Source organism: Periplaneta americana, chromosome 7, assembly GCF_040183065.1.
Source record: "Periplaneta americana isolate PAMFEO1 chromosome 7, P.americana_PAMFEO1_priV1, whole genome shotgun sequence".
In the NCBI taxonomy this organism is placed as follows: domain Eukaryota; kingdom Metazoa; phylum Arthropoda; class Insecta; order Blattodea; family Blattidae; genus Periplaneta; species Periplaneta americana.
The window spans coordinates 104626148-104639593 of NC_091123.1; the positions used below are offsets into that span (position 1 = coordinate 104626148).

The 13446-nt window shown below is 37.8% G+C and overlaps 1 protein-coding gene across 12 annotated transcripts in view; it reads right to left on the bottom strand.

Annotated features, from left to right (window-relative positions):
- Positions 1-13446, bottom strand: part of Pi3K68D (phosphatidylinositol-4-phosphate 3-kinase catalytic subunit Pi3K68D) — a 987208-nt gene that overhangs the window by 403485 nt on the left and 570277 nt on the right. For all 12 annotated transcript variants that reach the window (XR_011333110.1, XM_069831124.1, XM_069831122.1 and 9 more), the window contains one exon: positions 10990-11178. Coding sequence is in view for 11 of the 12 variants with exons in the window: in XM_069831124.1 (XP_069687225.1) it covers positions 10990-11178 (189 nt within the window). In the remaining variant the exon portion in view is untranslated. The remainder of the gene's footprint in view (positions 1-10989; positions 11179-13446) is intronic.

Sequence of the window (13446 nt, forward strand, 5' to 3'; positions counted from 1 at the left end):
ACAGAATGAGGTCAGTCAGTTACACATCACTTTTTCGGCCATAACTCCACTACTAATCGTGGTTTGGAGGTCGTTTTCAGCTTAAACTGAAGATTACAAGTTCCTTTCCGAACTATATTTTGCAAAATTGTATCAGGAATGACAATTCAGAGAAATATGTGTAGAACCATGTTCACCCGAAGAGAGAGTTGACATTTATGTCAGTCAGTTACACACATTTTGGACGCAAATAAATAGTATACTTTTTCTATTAAAGACGTTTATTTTTATATGTATCTTAAGTGTACACTTTCATCTATCAAATCCTGCGGTGAAACAGTCTAATTTCAACCCATTATACAATTTAGGCAGACATTTTGCTGTCAAAGTGTACTGTAAATGTCAGTCAGTTACACGTGGAATTGCTCAATATCAACGTGAAATAGCCATATTAAAAATCTAAAAAAAATGCCTACTAAGTGCACTGAAGTATTCCTAATAATTCCAGAAAACAATCACAATGGAATCTCTAATAGTTCAATGGAAATTTAATTATTCACAAAGCAATGTGTAGCAAACTGGTGCAGCAGCAGTGGACGGGAAGTGTTGACCGAGCGCTGGGAGATATATCGGGAATGGGTGATCCAGTGCAACTGCAACATTACACCCAGTATGGATCAAGTTACTCGAGGAAACACTGCTAACTGACTCTTGTATTCACTTATGATATATTCAAATATTTGTACATTTTGCATTTTAAACGTTTGTTTTCTTCCACACTTTAAATTTTCACTCACTTACCTTCTTTCTCGAAAGAAAATTGTTTTACTAAAGCTTCAGTTTTTGACAACAGAATGAAAGAATGTAATTTTACTGTACAGTACTAGTTATTGGTTTTAGATTGTGATATCTGGCCTGCAACTTTTTAGTGTGGTTTTTGTGCTTATTCAGGAGACAAAATATAAATGACAAGTTAGAAATGTTTTTGTGCCCAATCAAACAGTTTTTTTGGTGTTGTTTATATAGGATCTTGACCGGATTGTAGGCTGGCTCTTGTAGCAAGTCTGTTAAGAGTTCGCTGGTATTACACTATCAAAGTTCTTTGACAAATAACTTTTATAAAATATATATTGTAAAATATATGACAGTGTAGGCCTAATGGGTTTTCTTTTATAAAAGATCTTTATAAAATGTAAGTGCATCTTGTTATATTTGATAAAAGATTTCTATATCTTGAAACAAATATGACAGAGTGCAAATATAACTGGACTGTTGCTACCACAAAAATTCAGATGTCGGCGTGTGAAGAAAATTAAATGCTGTAAATAAATAATTTGTACAACATAATATTATTATATGATAATAATAATAATAATAATAGTAATAATAATACTGTATTTTATAATAATTTGTATGACTTTTCAAGTCCTCACATTGTAGCTCTTTCAATAAGTTCTGAAGGATACCTCTCTTGTCACGTTTTGCAATCCATGGTTTAACCCATAGGAGTTTCTTTTTCAGTAAAATGCTTATGTACCGGTAATAATTGAACTAATTGTAGCTAAATAATTATAATACTGTTTTTCGTTCATGATGTTATAAACTTACAAGTAAGTAATAGTATCAATAAATCACAAACTTAAGGCGTAAATATTAGTACACTATCAACAAATCATAAACCAACTTTACCTAAAGATTAGTATCAACAAATCCTGGTATACGTCTTAACTGTTGTGGAACAAGTGTTAGATGAACTTCTGTTCCTAATTTTAGGTTATCCTTGATAAAATATTTTATAAAAGGTTTTATACCCTAAATCCTATCTTTTATCAAAGATTTTTGATAAAATATTTTATCATATTCTTTGTCAAAGAGCTTTGACAGTGTAATAGCTACCTTCCTCCATTGCCATCACATGGACCTTTACCCTGCGATGTTGCAAAGAAGTGTCATTCAAAGCTAATTCCATAATCATCTTCATGTGAGCATATATTTTTAAAATTCTTTTTGTTTTTGTATTGAGAACTTGATCCATCGGAAAAGTAGATAATTTTTTTAATATCGTTGAATTCTTGCTTTAAGAAATTAATTGTTTTGGACTGAAAAAAGTGAAAGGAATCAATGTCATTTTCCATGCTTTCTGAGATGACAACAATACAGTACTTTTGTGACGAATTTCTGTACCTTCTTTGAAATATACTACAAAAGGATGTATTGCGGCTTGGCAGTTGTTCCAATGCACACCTTGTACTGTAACTTGTATTACAAAAGAATAACTTTCAGAAAAGTCTGCAATAACTATGTACTTTTCAGGTTATACATTTTCTTTCCATTTCGTAAAACTTCCCTGCGTAGTTTTCTAGCACACAGTGTACGTGTAGGCCTACAGCTGCAAACAGTTCATTAGTTGGGATCGCGAGAGCATGCATGCCTCCGGAAAATAAATTGTTGCAAATGTATGTATGTAGATCCCACATTTTTAAATTCAGTAGTTTACAGATAATACATCAGGGAACAAGTCTATATTTTTTTCAGATTTTTAACTTGGCTATTTAATGTACTACTTTTGCTTTGAAAATGAAATGATTAAAAAAATTGGGTCAAATTTTAAATTTATTTGTGATATGCCTAAAGTAATAAAAAGTATTGTATTTAGTCTTTCAAATGCGCCTAACCCCAAATCTCAACTATATGTAGACGCAGAGTTCCAAGTGAGCTTATATAACAGTGCGCGCATAATTTTCTTAATTTCAAATATTCATAACTACAAAAATAATTAATAACGGTAGAAATAAAACAATATGTGTCTCCTTATTTGATGTCTGGAATTCATGAAGAGAATTTCGACCATTTACGAGAAGGTCGTGTTTAGTTGTTGTGCGATTTGACGTGAAATGACTCACTGCGTTTTCAGAGTGGAGAATTTAAAGCCACTGCAAAGAGCCCATTGTGATAATACGTTGATGACCAGTTGTAATTGTCGAGCAATAGATGAATAGATGGAAGGTATTGGGAGCTGTAGTACAAACTGAATTCATCGACATACAGGAAAGAAAATACTCTTCCACCCACACAGTGAGCAATTCCATTGATTGCAATGCAGAAAAGAAGAACACTTAATACACACTCCTGAGGAACGCCGTTTTCTTGGACATGTTCCTTAGAAAATGTGGTGCTTACTCGAACTCGGAAATACCTCTCTGCCATGAACTTCACAATAAACATTGGTAGACTGCCACGAAGTCCCCAATCATGCAGAGTTTGCAGAATTCCATAACATTATGTGGTATTGTAAGCCTTTTCTACATCAAAGAAGACTGCCACAAGATCTTCCTGCTTGAGGAAAGCATCTCTAAGGGCAGCCTCCAGCTGAACAATAAGGGCTGCGGCTGATCTGTGCTTACGAAAACCACATTGGATATTAGATAATCGGTTTTCCGATTCAAGTTTGCTTATCACTTTTTCCATAACCTTACATACACAGCTGGTGAGATAAATTGGTCTGTAGCTTCCAGACAAAGATGGATCCTTTTCCGGTTTCTGGACTGGAATAACAATGGCGGAATGCCAAAAAGATGGAAATATCCCCTCAGTCCAGATTCTGTTGTACATTGTCAACAAGAAGGATTTGCCAGCTGGTGGGAGATGGCGAAGCATGTGGTTATGGATGTTATCAGGACCAGGGAAGGTGTCAGGGGGTGTGTCCAGTGCTGTCTCCAGCTCCTCAGATGTGAACGATGTATTGTAATACTCTGCATTATCCGATATAAAACTGAGGCTTCGTTTTTAAGCAGCATCTTTGATTTTTATAAATTATGGGTCATAATTTGTTGAGCTGCTAATGTGTGCAAATGTGCTAGCGAATATTTCAGCAATATCTATGGGACTGGTGGCTGTTACATCATTGTTCAGACGGCCTGGAATACAGAAATATTTTTCCCCATTATTCGACGGACTTTGTCCCGTACAATGTTAGCTGGGAAGTTCATTTTCAATGAAGTGACGTAGTTTGCCCAAGACGTCTTCTTAGCATCCCACACAGTGCCAGGAGTTTAGGCTCGAAGACATTTAAACTGGACAAAATTTTCTTGGGTCGGATGGCGTTCAAATTGGCATAAGGCATGTTTGCAGTCTCGGATTGCATCTCTGCAGGCATCCATCCACCAAGGGACAGAGAAGCATTTTGGCCTGCAAGACGACTGGGGGATAGATAATTCCGCTGACTTAATAACCACATTTGAGAAATGTTCTACTACGGAGTCCACACTCTCATGTCTGCTATCGAATGAAATGGACTCCGAAAATCCGACTAAGTCCGTCTTTTTAATAACCCGATTTCGAGAGCGAGATTCCGCAGGGCGTAAAGGGGACATACACATTTGGATGGGGTAGTGGTCACTATCATGTAGGTCGTGAATCACAGACCATTCGAAATGCGTGAACAAAACTGGGCTACAAATGGAGATATCTATCATGAAGTAAGTACCATAAGCGAAGGATAGGTGTGTTGCTTCCCCTGAATTCAGGGCAATGAGATTTAAATGGGTACATTACCTCTGCTATTTAATTCCTCTGTCATCATCGGAATTTGAGCCCCAAGAGTATGCATTGAAATCCCTCACTAATAAATATGAAGCAGGTACCTGTGACAAGATACATCTTCAATGTTATTCACAGTGAATGGTGTATCTGGGGGCATATACATAGCCTATTGAAAACTGAATGCTAGGAAATGTTATTGTTGTGGCTATACATTGATGTGGAGTATTAATATTGATGATAGAGGAAAAGATACTTTGGCGGAGTAGGAGAGCACAACCTCTGTTGGCTTGAATACTGGCATGATGATCATACTGGTCCGAGATATTCAGGGAATTTTTAGGTCGGAGGTGTGTCTCCTGAAGACATAAAATAACTGTATATCTGTTGCATACACTGTTCATGTTCCATTGTACAATACCAGTCATTATGAGGAGTTAAATCATGATGGTGGCTTTACTGGGGATTTTCTCCTCTGTTCTTTCCTATGACTCTGTGACTTCGACTGCAACAGCTTAGTTTTTGATGGGGCGACTCACTTGAAGTACGTCGCGCTCCTGACTGTGACCTTGATCGAGTACAGGATTGAGAACGTGTTCTCGATTTACTTTCTGTACAAGAAGTGCAACGTAACATTTTCTCAGGCTCAGAATTTCTCTGTGACGTTGCAGCAACTGTCCTTTTTTTGGTATATAGGGTCTAACATCGAGGCCACAGCTGTCGTCTAACTCGTCAGTCTCAGTACCAGCGTCCACATACGTTTGGGCTGCGATCTCAACTTGCTTCCCAGGTATACACTCAAGAGGTATCATTTGAGTTGACGCATCAATTCCCTCTGTTGCTTTTTGTAAAACAGCAGCATAGGACTTTTCATTTTGTTTCTTATCTGAATCAAAATAACACTTAAGTGCCTCAAAGAAAGAAACATTGTCTGTGACTCGAAGGTCTTGTATTGCCTTCTCTATCTGGTACTTTGGACAGTCCTTGGAATTTGCGGCATGGCTCCTTTCACAATTCACACAGTGTGCAGTATTGGGACATGGGGAATCCCCATGATCACCACCGCCGCACTTTGCATATGCGATTTTGTTAGTGCAACGTTTCTGCATATTTCCGAACAGTTGGCACCTAAAGCAGCGCATTGGGTTCGGCACATGCACATGTACAGAGACACGCTCGTAGCCGACAAATATGTACTCAGGTAGGAGGAATTTCTCGAAAGTCAAGAAAATGGTGCTCAATGGATAAGTCCGTTTGTCCCGCTTACACAACAAATGGTAGGCCTTTGATACGGACTGGTCTGCCAGCTCTACCTGTATCTCCTCGTCATTCATTCCGTCCAGAGCATCTGTATGAACCACTCCCCACGTGGTATTCAGCGAGGAGTGCCATTCAACCTTTACAGGGTACGACCCCAGCAACTTAGCCTTCAGCAGCGTCTCACTTTGCTTGGGAGACAAAAGTTTCGAAGAGCAGGTTGCTGTTGCGAAGTCTAGTGGCATTCTCGATTTTTCCCACGAGTCCATCAAGTGCACGTCTGATGTAAAATATGGGCTGATATCTTTCATCGTTTTTTTTTCGTGCCTCTTAATGTAATAATAATGAACTTTGAAGGCAGCATATAAACATTCATATTCTCGGGAACCAGATCCACAGCTGTGTTCGTCATAAGATCACCAGTAATTTAGGTTCTTTTCTCGATTTTTTTTGTGAGGGGTAGGGGAAGAGGAGCGCGAGGACATTTTAAACTGCCACTCCCCTATGGAACCGTCGGCGTCAGCATGCCACCTGGGGGGGGGGGGATAAGAAAAAGACACCTAAAAATTCTTTGCAGTCTTTGCTGGCCATGGGGACCCCCCCATAGCCCGATCACAAGCAACCCACCTCACGCAAGTTACCCTTCAAACTGGGCATTACATACCTAATGGCAAGTCCTACACCAGAGGGGAGCCGCAATTTTATGCCCTTACCACGGGAATAACTGCCCGTAGCTCTCCACTCTACACTGAACACAACCGCCAGACTACCTGGCTAACTCTGATCTCGCCCACCAAAGCTGAATAATCCGAGACCCCACAGCTTCAGGAGATTTGTGGTTGATTACATTGCTTCACTGAACACAACTGCTGGACTACCTGGCTAACTCCGATCTCGCCCACCAAAGCCGAATAATCCGAGACCACACAGCTTCAGGAGACTTGTGGTTAATTACACTGCAACAGCCATTAGTCAGTGGTAACACGTTGGAGTGATATATCCACCCTGGCGAGCAGAGTTTGTCACCGGGATGTCTAAATTGCCCTGGGCTCCCATTGGAGCTCTACGTGAATGTACTTGACCTCTGATCTGGGCTCGGCACCTAAACTTGTATATAGGGGCAGTATGAAGGGTCCACTATTGCTTTGTTGCTGGGCGCCCTGTCGGGCCACACAATTCTGAAGTCGCACTCTAAATGTGGGACAGATAGAGATAGAAAAGATCCCTGCTGGTGAGATGGTAGTTAAAAGCCTAGGTAACTTAACCTAAGAATGAATATAAATAACTAGAATAGGAAGAAGTATGAAGCCTCACCAGGCATCTTTAACAAATCCAGTCATGGTGGTGGACATGGCAAAAACTAACAGCGGGGATGGAAAGGTGGAAATGGCTGTGATGATGTGGTGGGCGTTCTGCATACATTGGTGGCTGACAGAGAGAAATATAGTGATGAAAAAGAAAAGAGAACGAAAAGAGCTGGGTGATGATAAGTCGAGAAATGGACGAAAAGAAGAGCATGAGAGCCACCATTGCATCCCCCGGTCATCAACTTGGAGGAACCCACCTCGACAGGGAGTCTATTTTATGACGCTTTATCAACTACGATGGTTATTGGGTATCTAGCATTTGAGTGAAATGAAGGTGATTACTTACTTAATTACAAATGGCTTTTAAGGAACCCGAAGGCTCATCGCCGCCCTCACATAAGCCCGCCAGTGGTCCCTATCCTGTGCAAGATTAATCCAGTCTCTATCATCATACCCCACTTCCCTCAAATCCAATTTTAATATTATCCTCCCATCTACGTCTCGGCCTCCCTAAAGGTCTTTTTCCCTCCAGTCTCCCAACTAACACTCTATATGCATTTCTGGATTCGCCCATACGTGCTACATGCCCTGCCCATCTCAAACGTCTGGATTTAATGTTCCTAATTATGTCAGGTGAAGAATACAATGCGTGCAGTTCTGTGTTGTGTAACTTTCTCCATTCTCCTGTAACTTCATCCCGCTTAGCCCCAAATATTTTCCTAAGCACCTTATTCTCAAACACCCTGAACCTATGTTCCTCTCTCAGAGTGAGAGTCCAAGTTTCACAACCATACAGAACAACCGGTAATATAACTGTTTTATAAATTCTAACTTTCAGATTTTTGGACAGCAGACTGGATGATAAGAGCTTCTCAACCGAATAATAACACGCGTTTCCCATATTTATTCTGCGTTTAATTTCCTCCCGAGTGTCATTTATATTTGTTACTGTTGCTCCAAGATATTTGAATTTTTCCACCTCTCTGAAGGATAAAATCTCCAATTTTTATATTTCCATTTCGTACAATATTCTGGTCACGAGACATAATCATATACTTTGTCTTTTCGGGATTTACTTCCAAACCGATCGCTCTACTTGCTTCAAGTAAAATTTCCGTGTTTTCCCTAATCGTTTGTGTATTTTCTCCTAACATATTCACGTCATCCGCATAGACAACAAGCTGATGTAACCCATTCAATTCCAAACCCTGCCTGTTATCCTGAACTATCCTAATGGCATATTCTAAAGCGAAGTTATAAAGTAAAGCTGTTAGTGCATCTCCCTGCTTTAGCCCGCAGTGAATTGGAAAAGCATCAGATAGAAACTGACCTATACGGACTCTGCTGTATGTTTCACTGAGACACATTTTAATTAATCGAACTAGTTTCTTGGGAATACCAAATTCAATAAGAATATCATATAATACTTCCCTCTTAATCGAGTCATATGCCTTTTTGAAATCTATGAATAACTGATGTACTGTACCCTTATACTCCCATTTTTTCTCCATTATCTGTCGAATACAAAAAATCTGATCAATAGTCGATCTATTGCGCCGAAAACCGCACTGATGATCCCCAATAATTTCATCTACGTACGGAGTTAATCTTCTCAAAAGAATATTGGACAAAATTTTGTACGACGTCAACAAAAGTGATATTCCTCGAAAGTTACCACAGTTGGTTTTGTCCCCCTTTTTAAAAATAGGTACAATTATGGATTCCTTCCATTGTTCTGGTACAATTTCTTTTTCCCAAATAGCAAGTACAAGTTTATAAATTTCGCTATATAATGCACTTCCACCCTCTTGTATTAATTCTGCTGGAATTTGATCGATACCTGGAGACTTGTACTTTTTCAGATTTTCCATCGCAATTTCGACTTCTGAAAGCGTGGGTTCGGGTATAAATGGCTCAGCAGTTTGTATTTCAATTTCGTCCCGATCATTTCTATTTGGCCTATGTAAATTTAGTAGTTGCGCAAAATAGTTTTTCCATCTGTTTAGGATTGATGGAGAGTCTGCAAGCAAGTCACCATTCTCATCCTTGATCACGTTTACCCTTGGCTGATATCCGTTCTTAAATTCCTTTATACCCTTATATAAATCTCGAATGTTTTTATTCTAACTATTTGTTTCTGCCTCATTCAGTTTTTCCTTCAAGTGACCTCTCTTTTTATTCCTAAGTGTAGGACTTGCTTCCCGTCTTTCATTGAAATAATTATCTCTCTTCTCCTCAACTGGATCCTGTAAGAATTTCAATTTTGCCTGTTTCCTTCTTTCTACTGCCATGCAACAATCTTCATCAAACCACAGTTTCTTTTTCTTAGTTTCATAATAACCTATGCTCTGTTCAGCTGCAATTTTGATATTATCTCGGATATTTTCCCACATGCTATTAACATCAATCTCTTCCTCAACTTCATCAGAACTTGCAAATACGGCAAACCTATTTGAAATTTCGACCTGATAATGTTGCTTAGTTTCCTCATTCTTTAATTTCGGAATATTGAATCTTCTAATATTAACTTGTTGCTCTACTCGCTTGGCTACTGATATTCTTTCTCTTAGTTCTCCAATTACCAAATAATGATCAGAATTACTGTCTGCCCCCCTGAAAGTTCGAATGTCTACTATACTAGTATGTCTTCTTTTATCTATCAAGATGTGATCTATCTGGTTATGTGTCAATCCATCTGGAGAAATCCAAGTATATTTATGTATATCCTTATGGGGGAATGTTGTACTTTTGACAATTAAAGTTTTTGACGTGGCAAAGTTGACTAACCCAACTCCATTATCATTACTAGTTACGTTTAGGCTCTCTTTTCCAATAGTCAGTTTAAATATATCCTCCCGTCCTACTTTAGCATTGAAATCCCCCAATAAAATTTTCATGTGATATCTAGGGAACTGATCAAAAGTATGTTCCAATTCCTCATAGAAGCTATTCTTTATATGGTCGTCTTTCTCTTCGGTAGGGGCGTGAGCATTTATAACTATGATGTCGCACCATCTACCCTTAAGTACTAAATATGATAACCTGTCACTGATAAATTCGACCTTTTTTACTGCTGATTTTATTCTTTTATGAACAAAGAATCCTGTTCCTAATTGGTGATTATTGTTTCCTTCCCCATAATACAACAAGTAATCTCCTATTTGTGATATACCATTCCCATCTAACCTAACCTCTTGTACTCCTACAAAGTCTATTCTACATCTAGCTAGTTCTTTTGCTACTAATGTTACCCCTCCTGTTCTATAAAGGCTAGTTACGTTCCAAGTGCCAAATCTCAAAACCTTATTCCTTTGCTGTGGTCGTGCCAGAGAATCAGTCCTATTCCGAGGCTTATTATAGGGATACGTAACAAGCTGTTTTTTACGGTGATGGGTTGTTAGCCCTTCGCCCAACCCCCAAGCTGGAGGACCACTCCTTATCGGCTGTCCACGACTGCTTATTCAATATATTCGCAGCTACCCTCCATATCTGGAGGCCGTCTCCTCTATCCTCAACCTGAGGACGCGCCATGCCGTGGTGATAGGGACCCACAATACATGGGAAATGAAGGTGATAATGCCAATAAATGAGTCTAGGATCCAGCACCGAAAGTACCCAGCATTTGGTCTTAAAGGGTTGAGCGAAAACCCAGAAAAAAATTTCAACAACATATTATGTAACTTGTCCCAACTAAGATTCGAACCCGGGCTCACTCATTTCATGGTCAGACATGTTGTTATGCCATAGCAGTGGACTTTTTCTATGTTATATAGTTTACATAATATAAAATAATGAGAAAAATGCTAAATAAGACGAGAAAAAGACTATTAATGTGTTCAAATTACAAAATCGAAGCTGTGTAACATTCTTGCCTTAAGAAAAGGATTGGAATAAAATATATACTTACCAGGGCAAAAGCAACTGCATTGCACTAACAGGTTCCATGGGACTCCACATGTGCAACATTGCATGAAGATCACCCAAACAGGCCCAATCCCAACTATGAGCTTCAAGGAGAATCTTTGGCAAAGCCTGAGGCATGTGGTGTAGATAATGTCTTTTCTCCCATAACACTTCACGATCTTCCACCGGTGGCCTATTAAAAAAAAGCTATAATTTTTATTTCATTCTATTCATTAATTCTATAGTTGATAAGAGAAAGAAATCTATTGATCACTTTATGCTCCACTAGGGGGGGAAAAAAAGCAAGATATTGGATACTCAAAGATTTGCTATATTTTATAGATCTCCATGTTTGGGTTAAGAATAATAAGGTGTATATATTACTGTACTTCTGATGAAGACTCTGGGACTTTCAGCCGAAAACCTAAATTCTCCTTCAGAACACAATCTCTGTAAAAACCTAACGGCCAGTTTTATCAACGTCTGTGAAATAAATGCCAACAGATGTTAACTAATAACTTGTGACTTAAAAATAATGTGTGTCATCAATCTCTGTTAAAATGTTAATAAATGGACTGTTAAATCACAATCATAATGGTGGCTCGAATTTATTGAGAACTCAACAGGTCACTTGGTCCAAAGCTTGCCTGGATGATGATGGTGGTGGTGGTGGTGGTGGTGGTGGTGGTGGTCGTGATAGCTAGAAGGCCTTGACAATACTGCTTTCTAAATGCTGTTTGCATCTTGCTTTGCGTTAATTTTGTTTAATTCAGCATTAACTCCCTGAGCATTCTAACACATACCCCTCCTGTTTCAAATTTCATTCTATTTAGGAAATTATAAAAAGACTGTATTATTCTTACAGGCCCAAGGAAATTTGTTTCTATGTTCTTTAATAATAGATTTACATTACACATTGAGATATACCATTAGCCAAATGACGACTAGAGCATCAGCTTTCTATGCTGGTAACCTGGGTTCGAATACTGGTGGGTCAAAGTCGAATTTATGATGAATGAAGGTTTATGTGGGGTAGTCTCGTTTCCCCTACTGGCATTCCACCATTGCTCCATTAATCATCATGTGGTTTACTACAACTTCATCACACTGTTCACAGGTAGGGATTCTTGGGTTAATAAAATGAAAGATCAAGTATCTGCCATTGGATAAAAAAAAATAGGTACACATTTCATAAATTGTATTTTGATAATGTTTCCTCCAGGAATGCAATCAGTAACACTTAAGATGTTTGGAAAATGGAATATATTATAAAAAAACAAGTTTCAGTCTTGGATATTCTACAACTCCCAAAAAAAGCAATATATCATGACCTTAAAGCATGAATGACAGCATGAAACTTATACACTGTTTCCTTTGTGGTTAGTCTACTCTAAATGCTTGTAAACGGAATAAGCTTTTATCATAGAATCTGTGAGCAGTTTCTGTATTGGGGTTTGTATGCTGAATTGTGGAGTTCGAAACTATTCCATCCCTACATTATTAATCTCTAGATTTCAATTTACATTTACGTTTCACATTTCAGCATATGCTGAATTATGGAGTTCGAAACTATTCCATTCCTACATTATTAATCTCTAGATTTCAATTTACATTTACGTTTCACATTTTAGCAAAAGAAATAGATTTTGAAGAACCTAAGAACACCGAATTTGGATGGTAGGGCCCAAACATTGTAATTCAAGAAGATTCTAGCAGTCTGTTTCAAGAATTCATTGCCTCACTAATTTGTTCATTTAATTAATTATTTAAAAGTGCTGTTGATTTCAACAATAAAGTAATCTAGGTGTATTAGCTTTTAGGCATATTTGAATTGAAGTAAAAGTGTACACTCCTGAAAATTATGAAAATATTCTATTATGCAATACCACTTAAGAAGTGTGATACTGGTTTAAATTTTGTAGGTACTAGATTTACAGTAAAATGTTTTCAATGACATCCAGGAAAATACTAAATGAATATTACAATAAAAGCGATTTCAGGATGTACAAGAAGTGTTTATGTTTTCTTTTATAAGCATAAAATGACCGATTTCAGTGTACAGTACACTAATACGAAGTTTAGCCATTACGCTACAATTCTTTTTATTGTTAAAAAGACTTAACAAAAGAAATTTATGAAATTGAAATTAACATCTTAAAAACTAATAAAATCATTAAATACATTTCGAAAAAACCTTATACAAGTATGTTATATCTTAGAAATCTGGGGTATCACAAAAGTTTCTGTCTGGGATATTCTAACCCTGCTTTGAGTTATTCCTTCAAAGCTTTTTACAGCCTATATCTATTGATACCTACATACTAATTTGTTCTTGAAAAATATGTACCTAACTTAGTTTTGCTATGATCTTGAAAATTTAGCTGATGAAAAGTTACTTTCGTTAAATCATCTGTTAAAATGGTTTTAACAAATTATTAAGCTTTAACAAACATTGATAAAC